We start from the raw sequence: 22,474 nt of genomic DNA, 5'->3' as shown, positions 1-22,474 counted from the left end.
AGTGGTAGCTTGAAAAACTTTGGCAACTTCCCTGATACTTGAGTTTACAGCGTGAAACTTTGCTTCAACACATGACATCATACAAACCTTCCATTTCTGTGTAATGCCATGTGATTAACATTTCCAGGGTATTGACAGTTTTTTCCTCTCCTTTGTTATGCACTTCCTGCAGTGTTCCCATGAGCTCAAGTCAAGTCAGCTTTATTTCTACACCAGTCTCAGATTGCTGTGCAACTTCAGCAACATTCATAACTCTCTATTCTTAAAGCTGCCGTAACTGTTGACGTCGTTTTAGCCAACTTCCTGTCCGTTTTGCAGTTAACCATTGCCTCCTTCCTCTCTACCTTTACCACATGAACGTGCATTGGTAATCGTCAGACGTAGCAGAGACTCGCTGTGTGTTCAAGAGAAAATAGGACCGCCTCTTTATGGAGGTCTCTGTCCTGATTGGATAAAGTGATTAGTGATTATTGGATAAAATGTATTTTCTCTTTTACTGCATGAGCAGGAGGAGAGCCATACTGACCAAACACTCTATAGCAGTGATTACTGTTGGAATAAAGAGATATTTGACACATATTTAAATTTAAAATAATAAATCACTTACAGCAGCTTTATACCCTTGATTTGGTTTAGGTTTCAGTTGACATATTTACTAGTGAATGAGCTGAAATACCTGGTAAATACGCCACGGGGTCAGATTATGATTTGGACTTGACAAGGATCATTAAAATGTGACTTTCACCTTGCAATAACAGATCTTTTGGCTACTTGTGGGCAACGAGAAAAGCGTTAACATGGCATGTGTATAAACATTCAATGGTGACTGTGCAACATTAGCATTAATTAGGAGTCATGTTCGTGTCCACCTGATTTAAATAAGTCCAATAGTCACTCTTTTTTTTAGCTCTGTTTTTGGTCTCAACCATCTCATGACATAAATATCTGGCTCTTTAGCTGCTAAATGCTCCACTGTGTTCACCAGCTAGTCGCCAACTGCGTCCATCATCTTTTTGGTGCCGAGCAAATAGTGCAGAGCGGGTTCTTGGAGCTTTATCGTTGATTTTTAGAGTGAAACGGCGCTGTGAGAACGGTTACATTGAACCAAAACAGTAAAGTTGTGGACCGGAAAGCTCTATAAAGCTGAGACGAGCTGCAGATTCAGGTGGTTCATTGTTATTATAGAAATACAGATTACAACATCTTCAAATAGGCACTTTGAATTAATTATCTTTAAACTGGGGTGCAGCAAAGAAAAAGTCAGATGAAGACATGGACCTGTGCGGCATTTCCAGATTAGCTAGGACTAAATTGAAATAACCTGAGCCCTATGATGTCTTTCCCTCGTAGTTTTAATTGCAGTAGGCTGTACTCTTTGTCTGTTAGTCGTTTTATACGGCTGGTCATCACTTCTCAGTCTTTATATTATAAAACCAACTCCATTGTGAATGGACTGTTACTTTGAAAACTAAAAAACTAAAAGGTTTCTGTAGCTGCTGCTGTTCCCAGATGAATCCATGAACCGACTGAGCACTTCCGAAAGTTGTTTGTTTACTTTTCTCTGAGCGTCCACGAGTTCCACAAATCCTCTGGTATTCATACTTGTCCGACCAGAGAGCTCAATTATTGGCAGTGACGCATGTGTACGGTTTCTCACTCACGTACACACAATTAGGAAGCTGCTAATCTCCCAGCGAGCAGAGAGGGAGATCCAAATCCCCTACAGTTGCCTTCTGAGAATATATCTGAGTGTGTTTTTATGTGCTCTGCCATATTCAGGCCAGTGGGTTTCTGTGTACAGTAACTGTGCCACTTTATAGTTTCTTATGCAACAGTTCCCGTGGCTGATACTGTATAATTGACCTTATGAGTCTGAGTTTTCCCTCCGTCATCAGACATAAAGTTCCACTCTCATTCAGTTACACTTTCCTCTCCAGCTTCTGCTTTTTTTCTCATAATCTTCAGTCTCTTCTGCTTTTGTCAGGACAAAGAGTTTCTGGGAAACCTCTCTGTTCAAAGCACTTTCACTTTTGATAACTGAGTTACTTATTCAAAACACTCTCAATGTTTAATGGTGAGTGGTCTCTGAACCCTGGACTCTTCTCACTTTCTGTGTGTGTGTGTGTGTGTGTGTGTGTGTGTGTGTGTGTGTGTGTGTGTAAGAGGGCAGTGGGTGAGGTAGGATAGGTCCATCCAAGTACTCTTCACACTTAAGTGCGTAATAGTCCCGTCCAAATCCCAAAATGCTTCGCAAGTTCCACTCTACAGTCCTGAGGGGGAAACTTTCTCTTGCACAGTGGTCGAAGCACGAATAGAGCAACTTCAAAGATAAGGCTAGCAGTATTCAGATTTTCTCCTACTGTAAGATAAGATAAGATTGGCTTTATTTATCCCACAATGGGGAAATTCACTTGTTACAACAGCTCGAGATGCAACAGTACAGTAAAGAAATACCATGAAAATGCAATGACCGAGAATAAATTGATCTTACTAACAATTATTGTCTGTGTAGACAAAGCCTGAACAGGCCAGTGCACCACACTTTTGCATAGGATGACATGTTCCTTCATTATGATGAACATGGGCCCTGTGGTTTACTTTGACTCAATCCCAAATACACTGTGCTGCTTACATATGGTTGGTTTTAGCGTTTTTGTAGAATTAGTTGCCATTATTACTTATAATACCAAAGTATACATTAAGATATAAGATATAAAAATGAAAATAAAAAACAAGTTTACTCAAGGTAACGGTGCATTTCATTTGATAGTCTGTCGATATAAATTTCAGGATAAAGTGAGGACGTAACTCTGCCAATGTGATGTAACATAAACGTGAATAGAACAAGCCTGAGTCAGGTCACATAGATTTTCATCAGCAGTGGTGGTTGTTTAATTGTGTTAACAAACCGGTGAAGTGATGGCAGGATCATCTGTGTCTATTTGCCCCAAGTCGACTGTAGGAGCAATGTCGGGTAATATTGGCCTTACTGTTTATGAGGACCTGTACTGGCCTCTCTCATTCCTGTGTTTGTCTGCACTGGATGACCCAGACAGAACTATCTCAACCTTTAGGCTCAATTTACATGCACAGATACACAACAAACCTTGCAGAGCTATAAACAGAACCACCTCTGTCTTTCTGTCGCTGTGATGAATACTGAATACTCAACAGACAAACACTGATCTGTTCAAGGACAGGTCAGGGAGGCTCAAGCCCAAGTGGAAGTACAGTGGGATGGATCATCTTTGCAATGTGATTACATAAGCAAACAACACTATATCAGCTTACTCCAAGTGCTGTCACTACATCAGATGTCAGTGTATGTTTTGATATAACTACCTCTGACAGCCACAACACAGTTACTGATATGCATTCGGTCTGATCTCTCAAACTGTGGATTGTTTTTAAAGTCAAGAATGAGAATAAATGCAAATTGTGGAGTTCCACAAGGCTCAAATTTAGGTCCACTACACTTTGGTCTTTATGTGATACCTTTGTTATCATGGGGGGGTGGAGGCGATCGCCCTAGGATGAATCCTAGTAACTTGGGTGATCTAGACCCTATTACCGGGTCAAAATTGCATTTTTCCATGATGTTGGCTTATGACCAAATGAGAAAATAATGACATTTCTGCCAGCTTTACATTGTGTTCAGTGCTAATGAGTAAATGTTAGCATGCTAACATGCTAAACTGAGATGATGAACATGGTAAAAATCATACCTACTGAACATTAGCATGCTATCATTATCATAGTGAGCATGTCAGCATGCTAACATTTAGCTCAAAGCACCACTGTCACATTATGGAGGCCTTTGTCTTTATATTGCAGCTAGCATGGCAGCAGACTTTGTCTTTTTATTGTTTTTATTCTTATGATGAGCAAATTAGTTTTTCTGCATTCAAAAAATCTTTAACATTTAGTGGTTTAGATTGTTCTGTTTAGTTTAGTGTCAGTGTTGAGTAATATCTCATACAAGATTTGTCCTTGAAAGGTTACTATTCAATCCTTGTTGTTGTTCACACCCTCACACATGTATACATACATCTATAAATCACATGTTCGCAGAGTGTTGAGAGTGTGTTGCAAAAAGCTTGTTAGTTAATACAAGGTCACGTCTGCAGGCTGGCAGCAGCTGATGACTGATATTTTTGTGGCGGCTGGACATCAAATGCTCAGCGCTCCATTCATACTAAACCCTCACGGGCAACTCCCCGAGGGTCATATGCCAAATGTCAAGCCATATGTTACATACATATGTGTGTGTGTGTGTGTGTGTGTGTGTGTGTGTGTGTGTGTGTGTGTGAATGAGTCAATGACGTGGCCCCTCGCAGTGTAAATATGTACTTGGTGGGCAGCAAGTCAACACATTTGTCAGTTTGAAACAGGCTGTTCGGTCCTGCAGGAATTTAAATGGAGTTTCACCTCTTTCTCTTGTCCAACTAGACATAATGAGCGAGCAGCTGAGCAGCAGTTCGCTTGGCTCACGGATGGTTTGGCTTCTCATTTCGCTGTTTGCGTCACTTGACTCCCACATAGCCAGTCCTGTCAGACGTCAGACACCTGTCCATTCCGAGTTTTATGAATAACCGGCCAGCAGGAGGGTCATCAGGATCTAATGCATCATCACTCTGCATCACAGCATTATCACAGAGTGCCAGCGCATCATCAGTGTGCCTCGTCATCAGTCATTGAAAGAGGATGAGGTGTAATAAGCGGCCATTTGTTCAGCAAAACATAGTCCGTCTGTGCCAGTATTTTCTGTTGGCTGTTTTTTATATTCATTATAAAACTGGATAAAACTATACAACTGTGCAACTTTATCAAGCTGATATCAAATGATTAGGCTATATTATAAATCAAACAGTATTAAGGATTTTTTTCAGAGGTTTGTGTTGCACCTGAATTATAACTAGTAGTCTTTATCATGATTGTTGATTACCATGAATATTGAAAAGTACTAATGCCTGTTTAAAAGACAGCATCACTGTTACAGACGTACTGCAGACTGAATTTGCATTTCTTCAGCATATGGATCATTAGATTTCAAATGTTTTGTTTGTCACATGCTCATTCAGTATGTGCAGTGAAATGTAGATTTGCTCAAGTGTGTGATAAGATGTAAGATAATAAGGAAAACAATTCAAAATCAAATATATGTGGTATCAGTATTAAGTGCATATTGGTGTCCGTAGGTGAATTTTTCAGCACATAAAAATATAAATGTGCATATGTCACTGTTATGAAGCTAACTGTAGCATAAAATGTAATTTTAAAAAACTGTAATTGAGTGTAAATTAAATATATATATATTTACCCTTTGGTGCTATATTGTCATAGGAGTAACGGCTAACTATTCATGTAGCTGCCATTAGCAAGTTAGCTCAGTTAGCCGTGCAGTTAGCAGTCCGGACTGGGAGCTCGTAGTGAGTGGTATTAGGTTGGGGCTAGCAGATTAGCATGCCAACACATAGACGTCTTTGACATAATGTCCAAACTCTTGTTTCTTAACAGTCTGTTGGTAATTTTAGTTCACTTTTACATTTTTCCAGAACATTCTCACATATTGCACCTTTAAGAGTGGATAAAGTCAAATATCAAAATGCTTAATCCACAGAGAAATGCAAGCAGCACTGTGGGTAGTGTCAGAGCAGACTGGTCTTTTCGGGCTTTTAAAGACACAGTGTTCTGACAGAGTAAATAGAGGTGCTGCAACAATGGACAAAATGTATGTGTATGTGTAACGTGCAAATCATGATTTAAAAAATTCAAACAACAAACAGCTTAGGAAGTGAACTTTATTTCAAATAAATAGCCACATAAATAAACAATCTTCTTGAACTAACATTCTCTTTCCTTTCTCTGTCTGTCCCTCCCTTCAAACTCACTCACACTCACACTCACACACTCACACTCACACACACACTCACACATGCTCACACAGTCAAGTAACAAATCAGGAAAAAAAAAAAAGAAAATGAAATACTTCTTATTATCCAAAGTTTATCAAAAAGGGGTCATCTTACAGATTTGCATCAAGAGTCTTTAGTGTTTCAATAGTTTTGTGAAGTTTTTTTCATCATGAGAAAAAGAAATCAGTCACAAGAAATATGAATAAAGTGCAATTCTTGCTTCTGTTTACACAGCAAGGTCAAAGATCAGATTCAGAGAGGAGAGAGAGGTCAGAGAAGATATCAAAAGGGGCAACTGAGCCGTTCATCTTTCTTTCCTCAGCGTAGCGATCAGACGCCTTCTGATCGTGGGTTTGTTCAGATAAAGGCACAAGTGTTGGTAGTGAGTGCAATCAACCAAAAACTATTGGATAGAAATATTAACACTGCATGTTTCCAATGTAGAACTAGGTCTGGAAAAACACTGCTCTTCTACAAGATGTTTCACAGATATGAGAGAACTATAAGCTTACAATATTACACGTCTCTTGCATCTTTCTAATACGTCGTCTGAACTGACTGCACACATAAATCAGCTTGTTGTATTTCATTTCTGCCTACTTCTAGCCACTTGTGGACAACTGAAGAAAGTTCAACTTCCAGCACAACATGGTATTGCTATGTTCTGATTTTTTTTGCTTTCTTTTTTTTTTCTTCTTCTTTTCTAGAAAAGTACAAAAATGAATACCACCATGGTCCTGATAGTAAAAGCTAGAGATATTAACAACACGTGTAGCATTTTGGATTTTGGTGGCAGCGGGACTTTTTCTCACAGCGAAAAGCTTAGGAGATCACGTGAAAACGCTAACTAGCCACCATGCTACATTTTGAGACAGCATTCAAAGTGAGAAGTCAGTAGTGTGTTTGTGATAGATCACCCATCTCTTGTGCTGTTCACTCTTTGGTAAAACCCAAATTCTTCCTTTCGGTTAAAGGACTACAAGCACGCTGTGTGAAGAGACGGCATCGTGAAATGCCTCGAGTCTTTCCTCTCGGTTTCTACAGTATCATGTTATTATGTTACAGAACTAGTACCGGCTTTAGTCAGCTAGCTAGCACAGCAAACAAAATGAAAAGCAAAAACAAAAAACAAAAAACAAAAAAAACCTCAGGCAAATATGCATGTACATTTTGATCATCCTATGTCGAGCCTCATCTTTCCTTTGTATTTCAATGTGAAATATTGCACTGTTCCCAGTCTTTGTTCTGTACATATGAAAATCGTGTTTCCTCTGATATTCTCGGCTTGATGTTTGCTTCCAAATTCGTGCCTGAGGAGGTAGTAAAAGCATCTCACAAGAAGGTGCTTATCAAATGGAGGGAATACGGATCGATGGATCCACATATGTAAGGTCCTACCAAGCTGACCGATGTACCTGTTGTGCTTTACTCAGTCAGCGAGACACCGTCTTCCTTCAGTTTTGGCTGATGAGGATGTAGCAGTCTTTTTGCAGCTTTGAGGTAAAAAGCAGCATTTGCGTAGCTCTAATAATCTTGCACAAAAAAGAGAAAGCTCACAGTTTCAATACAAATCAACTCCTTCAGTTTGTAAGCTTAGGGCACTATGCTGCATGTCCATTGCACTGCTACAGAGAAATGTCTCTTGAGAAAGGCGAACGAAGTGGGAAAAAAAAAGAAATAATTTTGGTCTTCTGTACAGTCAAGTGGAAAAACATTGAGAAGAGGAAATGACACTAAAAAAAACAAAGAGGAAGAGCCTTCCTGTATTCAAAACAGCATCAAATCATGTGAGACAGAATCGTATCGTAACGTCAGCTCTGATTTCATTCAGGAGAGTCCAACAGGGAGCTGAAGGAGACTCTTTCAGTCTATTATTGCTTCTCTGGCTGTCTCAAACACCTGGTCCAGAGTTTGGTTATTGCTTAGTCTGTAGCTTATATGATATCAAAAGCAAACACAACATACACGTGTGTGGACACATTCTCACATGTGTACCATTAAATAAAGTTTGTCACTTGCATCTGCTTTTTGTTCTTTCTCCCAACTTCGCTCTGAATCGAGATTTGAGCGTCTCCCACAGAGAGAACAAACGCTGGTCTCCCTGATGTATTACTTCACCATCACACAGCTGCTGAGCTGCTGCTGTGCAGCCCGACCCAGCTCCTGCATGTCAGGATCTGTGCTGGACACTGAGCCCATGCTCCACACCGCCGGCTTGGACATGATGGGGAAGGTGCTTTGTGCTGCAGACTGGGGGTGCTGTTGGAGGCCGGTGTGGGGGTGATGGCGGCTTTGCTGGCTGATGTGCAGACGAGCCTCAAGAAGGTAAGCAGCGGAGGCCACGGGTGACAGAGAGGAGTAGCAGGATGAGGAGCAGCCAGAGGATGAAGTCTCCAGGGTTTGTTGCCAGGGGCTGTGCTGGAGGCCCACTGAAACTTGCTGAGGGGGCAAGGTGGAGGGGGTGTCGAACATGGAGGAGGACGCAAACACGGTAGTAGGCGGAGGAGAGGGTGACTGCTGCTGGGCCAGAAAGAGCAGGGGGTTCTGTGGAGGTCCTGCCTGAGGGGGTTGGACCTGAGGCTGGGGTTGGTGCTGGATCTGGAGCATCCTGGAGAACAAAGGCAGAGGATCAGACTCTGTATTTACTTGAGTTGAAGCCTACATGATCTAATATATGATACTTAAAGGGGAGCGCCACCATTTTTATATAACATTTATGTATGTTTACAGGTCTTGGGGGTTACTGCTGCATATGTGATAAAAGGAGTATAAAGCCTTTTGTGGCTCCAGATGAAGCTGCATGTAATTTGATAAACTGCCTCCATTGATGTCACTCAATAGCTAAGCTGCATTGTGGGTAATGTAGGCAACAGGTTACAAAAAGGAAGAAGAATGTGTGGAATAAAAAGGTGATATCTCTGGTTCTGCAGTATCTATCTTGAGTCCAACAGTGTCGAACAGTGGACTGCTTTTCAATACCTGGCGCCAACATTACCCATAATGCAACTTAGCCACTGAGTGACATCACTGGAGGCAATTTATCAGATTATTTCCTCCGGAGCCACAAAAGGCTTTAAACTACTTTTTTCACATATTCAGTGGTATTCCCCAAGACCTTTACACACACTCTAATGTGTAAAATTAGAGGAGTTACCCTTTAATAACAGTGTGCTTTCGTGTAATAGAGTCTGACTGACCTTTGCTGGTGCAGCACCTCCTCCAGCATGTTGCGGTGCTCGGACAGGGCTGGACCCAGTGACCCTCGGCTGCCGCGGTTACAGGAGGGTGGAGGAACGACCTGCCGCGTCAGACCCTTGATCTTATTTAATCCCAGAAGACCTTTAGTGCGTGTGTTTTTCCTCAGCTGCTGGCGGAAAGCTTTGAGGCCTGCGGGGAGGCATGGGAACGTGTTACACAATACTCCTTTGATCTTATAATGTGACACATCAGACGCAAGAAAAATGAAAATCACAGTGGATAAATGTCACTTGGTTTCATGTACCTTGAGTGAGGGAGGTGTCGGAGGCTCTGCGACCCTCCTGGAAGCTGGCAGCGGGCAGGCTGCCCTGGGCCTGGGGCAGGAGGTGGGAGGAGAGGGTCAGGGGCGCTCCAGCAGGAAGAAGAGCTCCACCTTCAGCCCCCGAGGCCAGAAGTGTTGACATCTCACCCATAGCAGCTTGCAAAGTGGGGGCTGGACTGGATGAGGACTTCAGACAGCTGTCCGAGGAGGCACCATCTGAGGGACTGACCACAATACCTACAGACAGGGCAGGGAATAAATTAGACTCCGTACATCCGACTGAGTGGATTAATAGGTGCTATTTTACATATATGGCATACTCACATGGAGGGTTGCACTGATGGAAGCGGGCGGACACCTCAGCCAGTGTGTGTCTGCGTGAAGTGGTGGTAGGAGGGAGTAGAGGGCCAAGAGACTGCGTCGCCTCCTCCTCCTCCAGGTCCCTGGGTCGCACCTCTTCGCTGATGCTCGTCTCCAGCAGGCTGTTGGGTGAGATGGAGCGGTTCCAGAGCAGTCTGTTAAAGCTGGCTTCCACCGGAAACACCACCCGCTGAAGGAAGAAGGAGTCGGACTGTTAGCCTCTTTCTCTGGTCTATTAGTAGATAAGCATCAGGGTGGAAAATGAAATCTCAGTTCACCTGGAACAATCCACCTTGGTCACACTCCTCTGAGTACACTGGAGGAGGGCTGTTAGTTGGGACTGAAAATGCTGCGGGTCTAAGGCTGTCTGTGGACTCCATGATCACCTGAAAGCAAGGACACAGCATTTTAGACTTCAAGTAGAAGCTGCAGGGTAGATTAGGACTGTACGCTCGATATGCTCAGCTAGAGTGCTCACCTCTGGGCTGGTGGAGTCGGAGGTGCTCCTGGGTCTCTGGCTCCAGGTCCCACACTGGCGGCTCAGCTGCTGGCTGCGATGCTCTCTAACCCTCTCCAGCAGCAGGTAGTAGATAGCAGAGAAGTGGTTGTAGCTGCTGCTCTGCAGAGACTAAAGAAAAGGACAGAGAGGAGATGAGAGAGAGGTTTATTTCCATCTCTTTATAGCTTCTGTTTCTCTGAATGAAGGTCAGGTGTAAGTATGTGAAACTAGCTGGTTGGCATGCTAATTTCAGTAGATATCGCTAGAAATTAATTCACATTCTGTTTATAACGTTAATTTTTTAATGTTTTGAACTTAAATGTTTACATATTGCACATTTGAGATGTAGATCTCCTGGACCTGTAACTTGTGTATTTTGACTTCTCACAACTGACAACAACTTAATCTGTTCTTTGTGGTCAGTCACCTCGATAGTCCTCTGCCGGTCGATGCCCAGCGTGTTCATGATGCCCAGCACAGGCTCACTGTAGTCCCCCAGGTTTGAGTTGTACTCGGTCAGGGAATGGCTGAGGGTCTGGTGGGCGGCCGTCGGGTCTGCGAGCATCCAGCGGTGCTGCTTGATCTGGGCCACGCTGATCCTCCTGGCTGGGTCCACGACCAGCATCTTACGGATCAGGTTTTCACAGTCTGGAGGACATAAGCAAGGAGTGAGTCTTGGAAACCTGAGCACTTTGGATTTAGACAAAATTGGCAGTGATTGTTTTGATTATGATTTGTTGGCATTGTACCTTGGGACATGAAGAAAGGGATTCTGAACCGTCCCTCGGTGACTCTCTGTCTGAGTGCAGGAAGGCTGGGTCCATCGAATGGAAGAGAGCCGCACACGAGGACATAAAGCACGACGCCAAGGCTCTGTGAGGAGAAGACCAAAAGGGAGTTTAGTTTAAGAAAAAGTTAATGATTAATTGAATAACTGTGTCTATAATTTCTTTACTAGCTTACCCAGATGTCCAGCTGAGGTCCCTCGTACTCTTTCCCTTCAAACACTTCAGGGGCAGCGTAAGGCGGGCTGCCACACCATGTTGACAGAGGCTCCCCCGCATTGTAGAAGTTCCCAAATCCAAAATCTGGAAAACACGAGCAGAGAAACATTTTGTTATTCAAACTTGTTTGTTTTCTCTTCAGAAGATCCCTGAATACAACTGTGTTTCCTTCCTTTAACCACGGTGTCTTATGTAATTTGTCATCATGACGTTCAGAGACCAGATTCGTATCATCTCTCACACAAAAGACTACTTTGTTCTGCTCTGGCACTTAATCTCTAGTGTATTTTTATGCAGTCTGTTTGTGTGACAGTCATTTCCTCTTGTTTATATTAGCCTTGATAAAATGATCGAATTATTCACACTTAATTAGCACGGAGAAAACACAGCACTAATTTCATTAAAATGGTATAAAGAATTCCTAAATGTTCCTAAATTAGAAGATAATCAGCAAAGAGATACAAATCCAAACTTCTAATAAAAGTAAATTAACAGCCGTTACCATGTCAACAGCTAACAGCAAACTTTATGTGGCAGACCTACCAGCCAGCTTGATATTCATATTGGCATCCAGCAACAGGTTCTCGGTTTTTAGGTCGCGGTGAACGATGTGGTGTCGATGGCAGTAGTCCACGGCTGTGAGGATCTGCCAAAACTTCTTTCGTGCCTCATCTTCGCTCATACGGCCGTTTGAGGTCAGGTGGTCTGGAGGGAGAGAGGATATTTTAGTTTGTATTTGAGGCAGAGGGTTTCAGCAGATTTAGCCTACATCCATTCTCACAAGTAAGGAAAAAGTTTGATTTGAAAGCTGGACTCACCAAACATTTCTCCGTTCTTTGCATACTCTGTCACGATGTACAGCATGTCTTTGGTCTCCATGACCTAAGAGAAAGAAAAAGACAGACAGAGTTTGAACCAACTGGGTCATTGGCAGTCATCATGGTGATGATGATGAATACAATTTCATAGATGTGCTTCAGTGCAGCCTGCTCCGGCGTCTCTGGGCATGAGACATTTTCTGACCACAAAAATCCCCATCTCATACTTCTCCATAAACTAGTTCCACACCCTGGCTTTCCATGATATGCCCTGTTGCATAAGCCAGCTGTCAGCCACTTCCTGCATGTTTTAAATCATGTTTTAACACATTAACATTCATAACATTCACACGGAGACAAGCTAATATCAAATGGCTGGACATGTTCTCCCTGAGGCTGAGTTGGCAACGTGTGGCACTAGTGTTGAATTTCAACCTCCCCCTATCTCTTTATTTCTAGGAAACAGAGACACAGATTCACACGGGCCGTTCACACGGGGCCGCCTTGCGTATCAAAAACACCAGAAGTGCAGTCACTCAACGCCCGCCGCACTATGTAGGCCGGAAAGACGCAATTCCCAATTCTTTCCTGGAGCTCATAGAAAGCTTCCATTTTCCCAGGAGAGCCCTCGGGGACGGGGCAGCTGAACAGAAAGGTTGCACAACAAAGCAATTTTCGTCAGATGACAAAGCCCTGTCTGGATAATGCTGCTGGCACAACTTTGAATCAAATGCCACTAAATTCCACTGAACGGCGGAGCTTAACTCTTTTCAGCTACCAGTCCCTTTAGAAAAGCACAGATGCTGCGAGCAGTAAGCAGTCTTTATCTGTTAGATAGGGCAGCTCTCTGGTGCTCTGTCACCTTGAGGTGCAGCTGACGTCACAGCTCTGAAGAACAGGCACGGAACGTCAAGGGCCCTCAGACCATCCCAGAAGGAAGATAGTATACATATTTTCCACTTTTATTCAGGGTCGGTGCTATATTTAAACCTTAGACTTCATGTTTTTATTGCTTTCCATCAAACACAGCATTCTATACATATTTCCCACAATTCAGACTGGCATGAGGATTTCCACTGAAATCTAAAATAAATTTCTCTAAATGTGATCCACACATCACAGCAGCTCAGCAGAGCTGGCACTGAGTGCCCAACTGGTGGGAGACCGGGGTTTCAGAGGATAAGATGGGAGTGTGTGATTGATACAAGGTCAAAGAGAGGCTGAGACAAAGAGAAAGGCTCGTCTATAGAGGCCCCGACACAAAGAGGACGCAACCCTCGAATCACAAGATGATCTTATGTCACCACGCTCCCTTTGTGCAGGAGAGAGGGGCTGCAGCGGGGGAGAGGGTTGCTCACCATCACCGAGCAGCGACCATCTGACTAGCATCACCTCAGACAACCCAAGGGCACAGAAACAAGGGCACATCACATGCAGGATACAGGCAGAGGTCATCCATGTTTGACGTCAGAGATGTGATAGCACCTTTGGGGGGCGATAATCCAATCCAATAACATTTATTTTACTGAGAAAAACAACTGTATTGAGGTGTCGCTGCCAGTTTTCATGTCTTCTTAAATCTTAAATACTTGATAGTATATAATTTTAGGGAATTAGTTCTTCTCGCATTTGACACAGTGAGAAAAACATTTGTTATCATTTTACATTTTAATGAATTACTCTTGTCCATGTCACCCACCTCTGTAACAAGGCTGTAAATCCTGACACTGTTATGCTAATATATAAAAAATAATTTTCTGGGGAAAATGGACCATTTACATGAAACATGATGTCATCACGTAACTGAACTGTTAAGATATGACACAAACTGAGAATGAGACTATTTGTTGTATTTGTTTAAATGTTGTATTGTTTGGTTATCATGTTGCAGTATCGTATATTTTTCATACTTAATATATTTAGCAGTTATTTTCATTATAGATTGATCTATTTTTTACATTAGTCAGTTAATCGTTTGGTCTATAAAATGTAAAAATAAGTCCTCACAACTGAGAAGCTGGAGCAAGGGAGTGTTTGATAATCTTACTTGAAAAATGATTCATCAGTTATCAGTGCTATCTTTTGATTCCCTCAGAATCACCTATCTCTCCTCTGCGTATTTTGGCAAACACTGCTGGAGTTTCCAAGGAATAATGTCACGCTCCCATTGTTGCAGCCCAGACATGATTTCACAGTAACCGCTGCTCTGCTGCTTCAAACCGGACATGAAGTAATCCTCAAAAGTAGCAAAAACAATTCAGGGCTGAACAAACGGCAGAAAAATCCAGAGTGTAAAAAAAACAAAAAACGAAAGGGCATTGTGTGTGATTGTTTGCGGGGGTGTGTGTTTGTCTGTTTGTTGCCAGACGCGTGCCACGGTGCTTGCAAGGTCAGCTGAGGGTAAAAAAGCGGATTCTTTGCCGCTAAGTCTTCAATTTGATTAGGAGTAAAGCAGCGCTTTGTGGAGGTCGCCTTCACGTGAGGCGCAGACACATTGCACTTGGCTTTAACAGATGCTAATTGGACTTAACATTGGACTTGCATCTTTACACAACACTCTCCTGACTGCTTTCTGCTTCACATATTCTCTGCTAACACTTCCACCATTATATAACAGGGAAAAAAAACAAATCTTAGAAAATGCATTGTTCCTAGCACCGACTGGTTCATATGATTATTCCCACTCTCTCTCTCTCTCTCTCTCTCTAACACGCACATGCACACAGAGGGAGGTCAAAAGGGATTGCACTAATGCTGCTGCGCTGTACTTATGATTCAGTGTGCTCTGAGAGTCAGCAGCTCACCACAAGCCGGTAAAAACCACTTACATATAAATGCCCCTTATTTGTGCCACACAAAATGGCACCGCTGCATCCGCATATCAACAATAATGAGGCACAATGCTCTGCACTGACACACTGTCACCGAGAGAAGTACATATGCCCCTGCTTTTGCACATGATCGCATCCCAGATTCATGCATGCGTCAGACGACACGGACCAGGCTGCACACAAAGTCTGCATACATGCTGCACACTGCAGAGAGATAAAGATAACACACACCTGGTACAGTTTGATGATGTGGGGGTGGTTCAGCAGCTTCATTATCTGCACCTCTCTGTAGATTTTCTCCAGGTTGGAGGGGTTCAGTCTGGTCTTGTCAATGATTTTAATGGCCACCTGGAAAACCAAAGGCACATATTAAAATAAATAAATAAATTCAAAGATGATGCATCTTGAAATAAAGCTGGAAATACAGTCAGAGGCACTAACCTGTGTTTTGGTGACTTTATGTTTGGCCAGTTTCACCACCGCAAAGTTCCCCTTCCCCAGGGTGCGGATGATCTCGTAGAAGCCGACCTGCAGGGGCCTTCCCTGTGCAGGTCTGGACTGAGCCCCCCGGCTGTTCTCCGTCATGATCACCATGGTGCAGCAACAGTGTGGAGTTGGGATAGTGTAAGACTAGTACCTGCAGAAACAAAGACAGCTGTAGAATGTGTTTCATGCACTTGCATTTGACACTTTCGCTGCTATATTTACAGATATACTTCACATTTTTACATCATATTTCATTCATATGCATTTTGAAGATGCATTGGCTAAATAAACTGAGAAACGAGGGTGCCATTGTATGAGATTTCCACTGTATGATAACCATCTCGGAAAATATGGTGTCATAAATATCATGGTATAAATGTTTTAATATTATTATTATTATTATTATTATTATTATTATTATAAGTTACAACGACCCTGAAAGGAATGAAAACAGATTTTTTTTTGTGGTTGAACAGTCGCTCTATTATAATTTCACAAGCTCTTGTGTCCTGACAGACGTTAAGCTTGATATGAACCTGAAATATTTTTACCAATGGGTAAAGCTGCAACCCTACTTAATACATATAAATAGTATGAATATTCTGTGTGTGGACCTGTATATATCTATGGTGCAGCGGCAGCAGTGTCAAACTGCCTTGTATAACAAATGAGTTCAGTGGGGAACAGGTCAGGGTTAGTAGCCTGGATCGAGTGAGGTGCTATATTCACAGTGATATGGTTAAAATGTAATCAATTATTAATAATAAATATAATAATTATTCTAAGTGTACAAATAAGTATTCTGTTCTTCATAAGGCTTAATTACTGATAAAGTACAAGTTCTTCATGATTAACTCTGTAGACATGATTCAGTTACAAACTGAAAGCTACTCTTTGCTTGTTAAATAGAGCAGGTTAAATAGAAAGTAAAATAGATTAGACTAAAAGCGAAAGGCAGCTTTAAGAAGGGTGAAATAAATGACAATACGGTGGTTTCAATAAATACCAGGCGGTAAAACGAGAGTCTTATCGACAGAAGAGTCTGTTCTTACCTTAAAAAGCGGAGTTAAACCACTTTCTCTCACAGTTCAGACAGCTCTCAGAGGAAACGTAAAACATTCCACAACCAGAGCGACGAGTCGACAACACAAGCACAGGAACAACTGCAGAAAACACGCGCGGAGCAACTTTTTCCTCCTTAACTCTGACTTCCTACAACAAGTCTGTTTCTCGGGCCGGGACTGGGCTGCCTGCGGCCGCTGTGTGCCTGTGCGCTCCGGCGGAATGCAGAGCGCAGGGCTTCGGCACTCTCAGGGGGAACTCCTCCTCCTCCTCCTCCTCCTCCCTCCGCCACCATAACAAATTGATACCCACCTTATTAACGTCACACCCGCGTCAGAGCTCCGAGCTGGGTGCAAGGCAAGGCCGGACCCGAGCGCAAGGCACGGGTTGCCCGGCAACCGCGCGGCTCGGGCTCACGGTGACGCGAGTGCTGATGGAGGGGTTGCTTGGAGATGGGGACGATGACGTCAGTCGTAGAGATGTGTCACCACGTGATGTTTCCCTTTGCCGGGCTGTTGCTCGCTCGCGGGCTGCCTCGCTCTCGCCACAGCCCGGGCGCGCGCGCGGTTAAAGCAGAAACAGAAACAGGAAGCAACTGGTGAACTGACAGTTGTTGTTATTTACTCAACACATTATATTATATTATATTATATTATATTATATTATATTATATTATATTATATTATATTATCATATACTATTATTCTGTTTTCATAAAATATTCTAAATTAAGAGGGAATCAAACATATTTTCATAACCACACATATGTGTATGAAGTGTCTATTATTATTATCTATTTGTAATATTATTATTTCTATTTCACTCATTTTACTATATTATAATGCCTCCCTTAAAGGTACAGTTCGTGGAAGTCAGAGGCTAATGGAGCGCTCAGATCTTGTACTGAAGTAAACGTAGCAACACCACAGTGTAGAAATACTCTGTAACAAGTAAAAATCATGGATTTAAATCTTTACTTAAGTGAAAGTGTAAAAGTATGGGCATCAAAATATTCCTCAAATGAGTCATTATCATGCAGAATGGCATATTTCAGATTGCATTAATGTGCTCATCACTTCATTGTTAAAGCTGGTACAGGTGGGTTAACTACTTTATATAGTTAATCCGCTCCGCCTGGAATCAATAAAGAGTTATCCTAATATATGATATCATATCATGATTTATTTGTTAATTATATTTTGTATTAAACTAAATCTGTGAAGCAACTAAATACTAAAGTTTTCAATTAATGTAGTGGAGTAAAAAGTATAATATTTGCCTTTAAACTGTAGTGAAGTTAAAGTTAAGAGTAGCAGAGAATGGAAATGCTCAAGTAAAGAACAAGTACCTCAAAATTGTACTTAAGTACAGCACTTGAGTGAATGTTCTTGGTTACTTTCCACCACTGGTGGAAGTTGCCTGCCCCCCCCCATCGTCATCCTCCCTGATAAACAACTTGTTGATGCTCCTGAATCAAGAAAAAAATCTAATTTGCCATTTGTGGATGAGCTCAGAAATTTGACTCAACCTCGCAGCACCTCTTATCTTATTTTGAATTGGTGACAGTGCTTCCCTTGAATAATAGTCATATGATGGATATTTTTCTTTTTTCTCTAATTGCATAAATGTATGACAACATAAAGAGTGACTCACATGAAGAAATGTGTACAAGTAGTTCATTTGTACATGGTGTACAGCTCGATGTGCCTGAGCCTGGCACTTACGAAATGACCTAATGAGTGTATCTTGTTTGGAGCATTGAGTAATGAATGTAATGTTCCTTTTCAATAAAACATTTATTTAAAAATCATTGGCTTTATTACCGCGATAGTTTGCCAATTCTTTATAAGCAATTACAAAAAGGAACTTTTGGATTGGAAAAATCCTTTTGGTTTACAGTGGGTTCATGAACTTAATAAACACATCTATCTATCTATCTATCTATCTATCTATCTATCTATCTATCTATCTATCTATCTGTCTATCTATCTGTCTTTCTTTCTTAATGAAAAAGTGTAAAGCACAGAATCAAGGCGAAAATCTGTCTCCACTCTGCACAAAGCAGTTGGGCCAGAAAAGACAGTGGCGATAGTTTAACACGAAGGGAGCTTAACAGTTTGAGACAGAATAGAACGGGCAGAAAATAAGGGAGGGACAAGTGTTACCAAAGAACGAGGAAAAGAGTTGCATGTGAAGAAAGGTCAGTGCAGAGAACGTGCACAAGTGCACATACACAAACATCCACATCATCACATTACTGTAATCCAAGCGAGGACAAGTGATTATGTGAGAGAAAAACAAAGGCGTCTGGATTGTTTGCAAAGCATCAATTTACACTGTCAGACGTCTAAACACCTGTCCTTGTTATTGATGAATCCAAACAAGTGGCCATATGCTGCTGATTTTCTGTCACGACGGGGGTGCTGTGTGTGGCTTGATTCACCCTTTCTTCTCCCAGACTGAGCAGCAGCTCATAGCTTATTATGGATTTTCCTGCGGAAGCTGCCATTTCACCAATCAAGATGTGTAGAAGAACACAGTCTGGCTCATTAGTGTAATATCTGACAACACAGGCCATTTATTGGTGTTGGAGTTGAGGTTAAAGGGGCTGTGTGTGTTTTTGCAGCCGGTAAAGCCGCTAGAAAACAAGACTTGTGAATATAACCTGATGTGAAAAACCTGTGTAAAAAAAGCGCACTGAGGTACACTTAATTCAAGTATGCTCTGAGCACACAATTGATATACTTAAAGTGTGCCATTTTCAAATAAACATAAATATAAGTGTGTTTAAGTATACTTAAACACACTGATGATGAAGTGAAATTAAAGTACACTTGAAGAAAGCATGCTAATTGTGTATTACAACTGACAAAAGTACATGAAGTACAGCTTAAAATGAACTAACATTAAAGTGCACTGTATTTGCAAGTGAGTACAGCTTTATTAGTACAGTTGGGATCAATTTAAATTTACACTACAAAAAAGTACACTAAACACAGAAGTACACTAAATACTACTTACAATACAAGCTGAACTTGTTACCTGTTACCTATTTTGAAGTACACTTTCCAAAAGTACATTTAAATATACATTAAATTAAACGCAAAAAGTAAATGTATATTTGTAATAACTTTTCTATACCCAAATGTTATTTAATAGGAAATACAATAAAGTAAGCTAGTTTTTTGTCTCCTGGGAGAGCAAAGCAAGCTGCCTCTCGAACACATATACAGGATATCCAATTCTTCCAGTATGCGGCCTTCAAGCAGTGTGGCAGACATTATGAAGAAACCTGATAACAAAAACAATTTTAAAACGTTTCAGATGGTGGACATGCTGTAACATTTCACAGCCTGCATGGAATAAAAACCTGAGTGGGTGAAAGTAAATACCAAACATCAGTAGAGAGACAGATCCCCTCCTACAGTCTTAAATGTTAAAGGAATGCAAACTGCATGCAAAATGTTTCGACTGAAAGGTCACGCAATATTTTGATGCACACTTACAACTAAACCACACAGCCCACTCTGCTCCTCAGCTCTCAGTTTGCATAACCAAATGTCCCTACCTGGTGACATTTGAATATCTGTCTCACTGGCATGTTACAGTTCTTGTATTTCCTGAATGTGGGTAGAGCAGACGCGGTTACATAAACTAGTATGTACCTGAGTCAGACTGTCTGACTGGACTTAAGCCAGGCTGCGTAACCTTTGAACAGTGGCCACTGTGGTAGTAATTACAAGATTAGGGCACATTGAATTTGACTTTGACATGTAACGTTTCTGCATCGAAATGTGCAAAAACAGCTGGACCTGTGTTCTGTATTTTGAGTTGTTTACTTTCATTATCCCAAATGTTTCCAACAATGTTCAAACCCAAAGAAATCCTACATGTATTGGAGGTAACAGTGTATTTAATTTGATTATCTGACATTATAACTTCCAGCAGAGAGTCAAAACATAGTGTCTAAATATAACAGAAATTACATTTTATATCAGAACCTCGTCCGTGAACTTTTCTGCCAGGGTCACTTAGGTGATTTTCATAAGCAACGGTGGTTGCGTAACAATGACCCCATGATCCCACGCTACACACATCTTTTGTTCTGTTTTGATTGAGAAACTCCTGGTGGCAGAAATAACATACTGTGTGTTCAACAGCGTATTTCTAAAGTTAGGTAACATTTTCCACCATCAGCGTCAGAACTGGGCATAAGTAAGGTTGTACTTTTGAAAAAGTGTAATGGTTTTATTTAATTAAGCAGATTTGTGGTTTATTGCTAATGAATTTAGCTTTTCATTTGCAAGAGGAAAAAATGTGTTATTTACATAATCTCATTTTGGGTGGAAGATAAAGGTTAAAATCCTCTACTCTCACTCCCACACACAAACTTCAAAATAAAAGCTCTTCATCTAATTTCCTCCCAAAAATTATACTACACGCCCTTGATTAATACATGCCCTGATGTGGGTTCAACAGGTTATGGTAGTTTGTGATGCATATACCAGATAATTTGACATTTTTTAATTTCCTCAAAATGTATAACCTCCGAGAATAAAGGCAGTTCCAGGAGAGTTGAGAAATGTGTTGAGCAGGAGCCAAACCACATTCAACAGAAATCAGCCTCACAGGCACAACTTTTAATTCCTGGAAATGACATAAGTACTGCTTTCTCACACACACACACACACACACACACACACACACACACACACACACACACACACACACACACACACACACACACACGTCACTGCAAGGCTTCTTATGATAACATTAGTCCGTCACGTACACGTTTTTTGATTTCTAAAAGTATTTGCACACTTTCATTTATGTTTATCAAAAGACCACGTCTTGTAACAGTCAAAGCTGATGCTGCATAAAGTATTTTCCTTTGTGTGCAGAAAAAATAGATTGTAATTCCTGTTATCAGTCATGTGTAGAATATCTGCAAAGAAATACAAATATGTTTGGTCGAGCAGCCATTGTTTTGTCTCAAGAGTTATCAGTGTTTACTAAAAACAAGCACGTTTCTCTGCACCTTCAGCTGAGTAAGGAAAAAAGCCACAAGCATCTTCTGTCTGTTTCACATGTGCTTCTTGAACCTCCTCATCAAATGTGAGTGCACAAAGGTCAGCTCAAAGGGAAGTTTAGCTTCTTGTAATTTATTTTTTGAGGAATCACGCTTTTTAAATGTGGACGGGGAGAAATGCGTGACTCATTACATCCTGACACGATGTAATGAGTCACGCATTTTGGACTGTTTGCATAAGTAAGCATGCTGGGGTATTTATGTCGCATCCTTCCCCTGTTACTCAAACTAGCTGCTGTCCACATTTTAAGAAATATGTCAATAATGGCAGGAATGTAAGCCTCAAAGACGGACAAAGATGTGATTCTTTCATAGTAGGGGTGGGAGCGTACCTATGTTCCCCGGGTCCTATGTTCCCTGATCGGGGAACCCTATCCCTAACCTAACCCTAACCTAACCCTAACCCTAACAGCGGGGAACATAGGACCCTTTTTCAAAAAAAAGGGTCCTATGTTCCCCGGTCACATACACAGCGGGGAACATAGGACCCTTTTTTTTTAGAAAAAGGGTCCTATGTTCCCCGGTCACATACAAAGCGGGGAACATAGGCCCTGGGGAACATAGGACCCGGGGAACATAGGGATGATCCCGTAGGGGTCAGTCATTAAGTTATCTTGCTCTGTTGTCATGTTATTAGGCCTATCTAACAGATCGAATTAAATTCAAATGTCCCCTGGCGGCGCTTTTCCGACAATACATGTCAAGGTCCGTCTGGACTTCAAGGTCAGGATCACAAGACAGCAGAAAATCCTTTGATGGTGAGATGTGCGTCAACTACCCATTACTTACTACTTATGCTATAAATCAAATGATACTACTGTGGTCTTTTCATCTGTTGAATCACTGCTTTCCTCTCACCATAGTTGCTTATATATACATTTATTTTT

At 41.6% G+C, this 22,474-nt stretch overlaps 1 protein-coding gene across 1 annotated transcript; it reads right to left on the bottom strand.

The window, feature by feature from the left end:
• Positions 1–5,787: 5,787 nt before the first annotated feature.
• On the bottom strand, positions 5,788–16,892 carry sik1 (salt-inducible kinase 1). The gene is made up of 14 exons (XM_084361973.1): positions 16,486–16,892; positions 15,389–15,584; positions 15,179–15,295; positions 12,117–12,180; positions 11,842–12,003; positions 11,258–11,382; positions 11,044–11,167; positions 10,722–10,942; positions 10,274–10,423; positions 10,074–10,181; positions 9,760–9,985; positions 9,418–9,672; positions 9,113–9,302; positions 5,788–8,523 (listed from the first exon to the last, which is right to left on the bottom strand). Exons 2-14 carry the CDS (start codon positions 15,539–15,541, stop codon positions 8,025–8,027), a joined length of 2,394 nt encoding a protein of 797 aa, XP_084218099.1. The 5' UTR covers positions 15,542–15,584; positions 16,486–16,892; the 3' UTR covers positions 5,788–8,024.
• Positions 16,893–22,474: the final 5,582 nt, after the last annotated feature.

Source organism: Pagrus pagrus (genome assembly GCF_965226575.1).
Source record: "Pagrus pagrus genome assembly, chromosome: 9".
NCBI lineage: Eukaryota > Metazoa > Chordata > Actinopteri > Spariformes > Sparidae > Pagrus > Pagrus pagrus.
This window is presented reverse-complemented; position numbering and strand designations above follow the sequence as displayed.

Excerpts from the sequence above, each read along its gene's own strand:
- sik1 (XM_084361973.1), bottom strand. The coding sequence starts at position 15,541 with ATGGTGATCATGACGGAGAACAGCCGGGGGGCTCAGTCCAGACCTGCA. Across the intron at positions 11,383-11,841 it reads TATGAATATCAAGCTGGCTG|ATTTTGGATTTGGGAACTTC; the intron begins GTAGGTCTGCCA and ends CGTGTTTTCCAG. Across the intron at positions 9,673-9,759 it reads CCATCAGTGCAACCCTCCAT|GTATTGTGGTCAGTCCCTCA; the intron begins GTGAGTATGCCA and ends CCCTGTCTGTAG.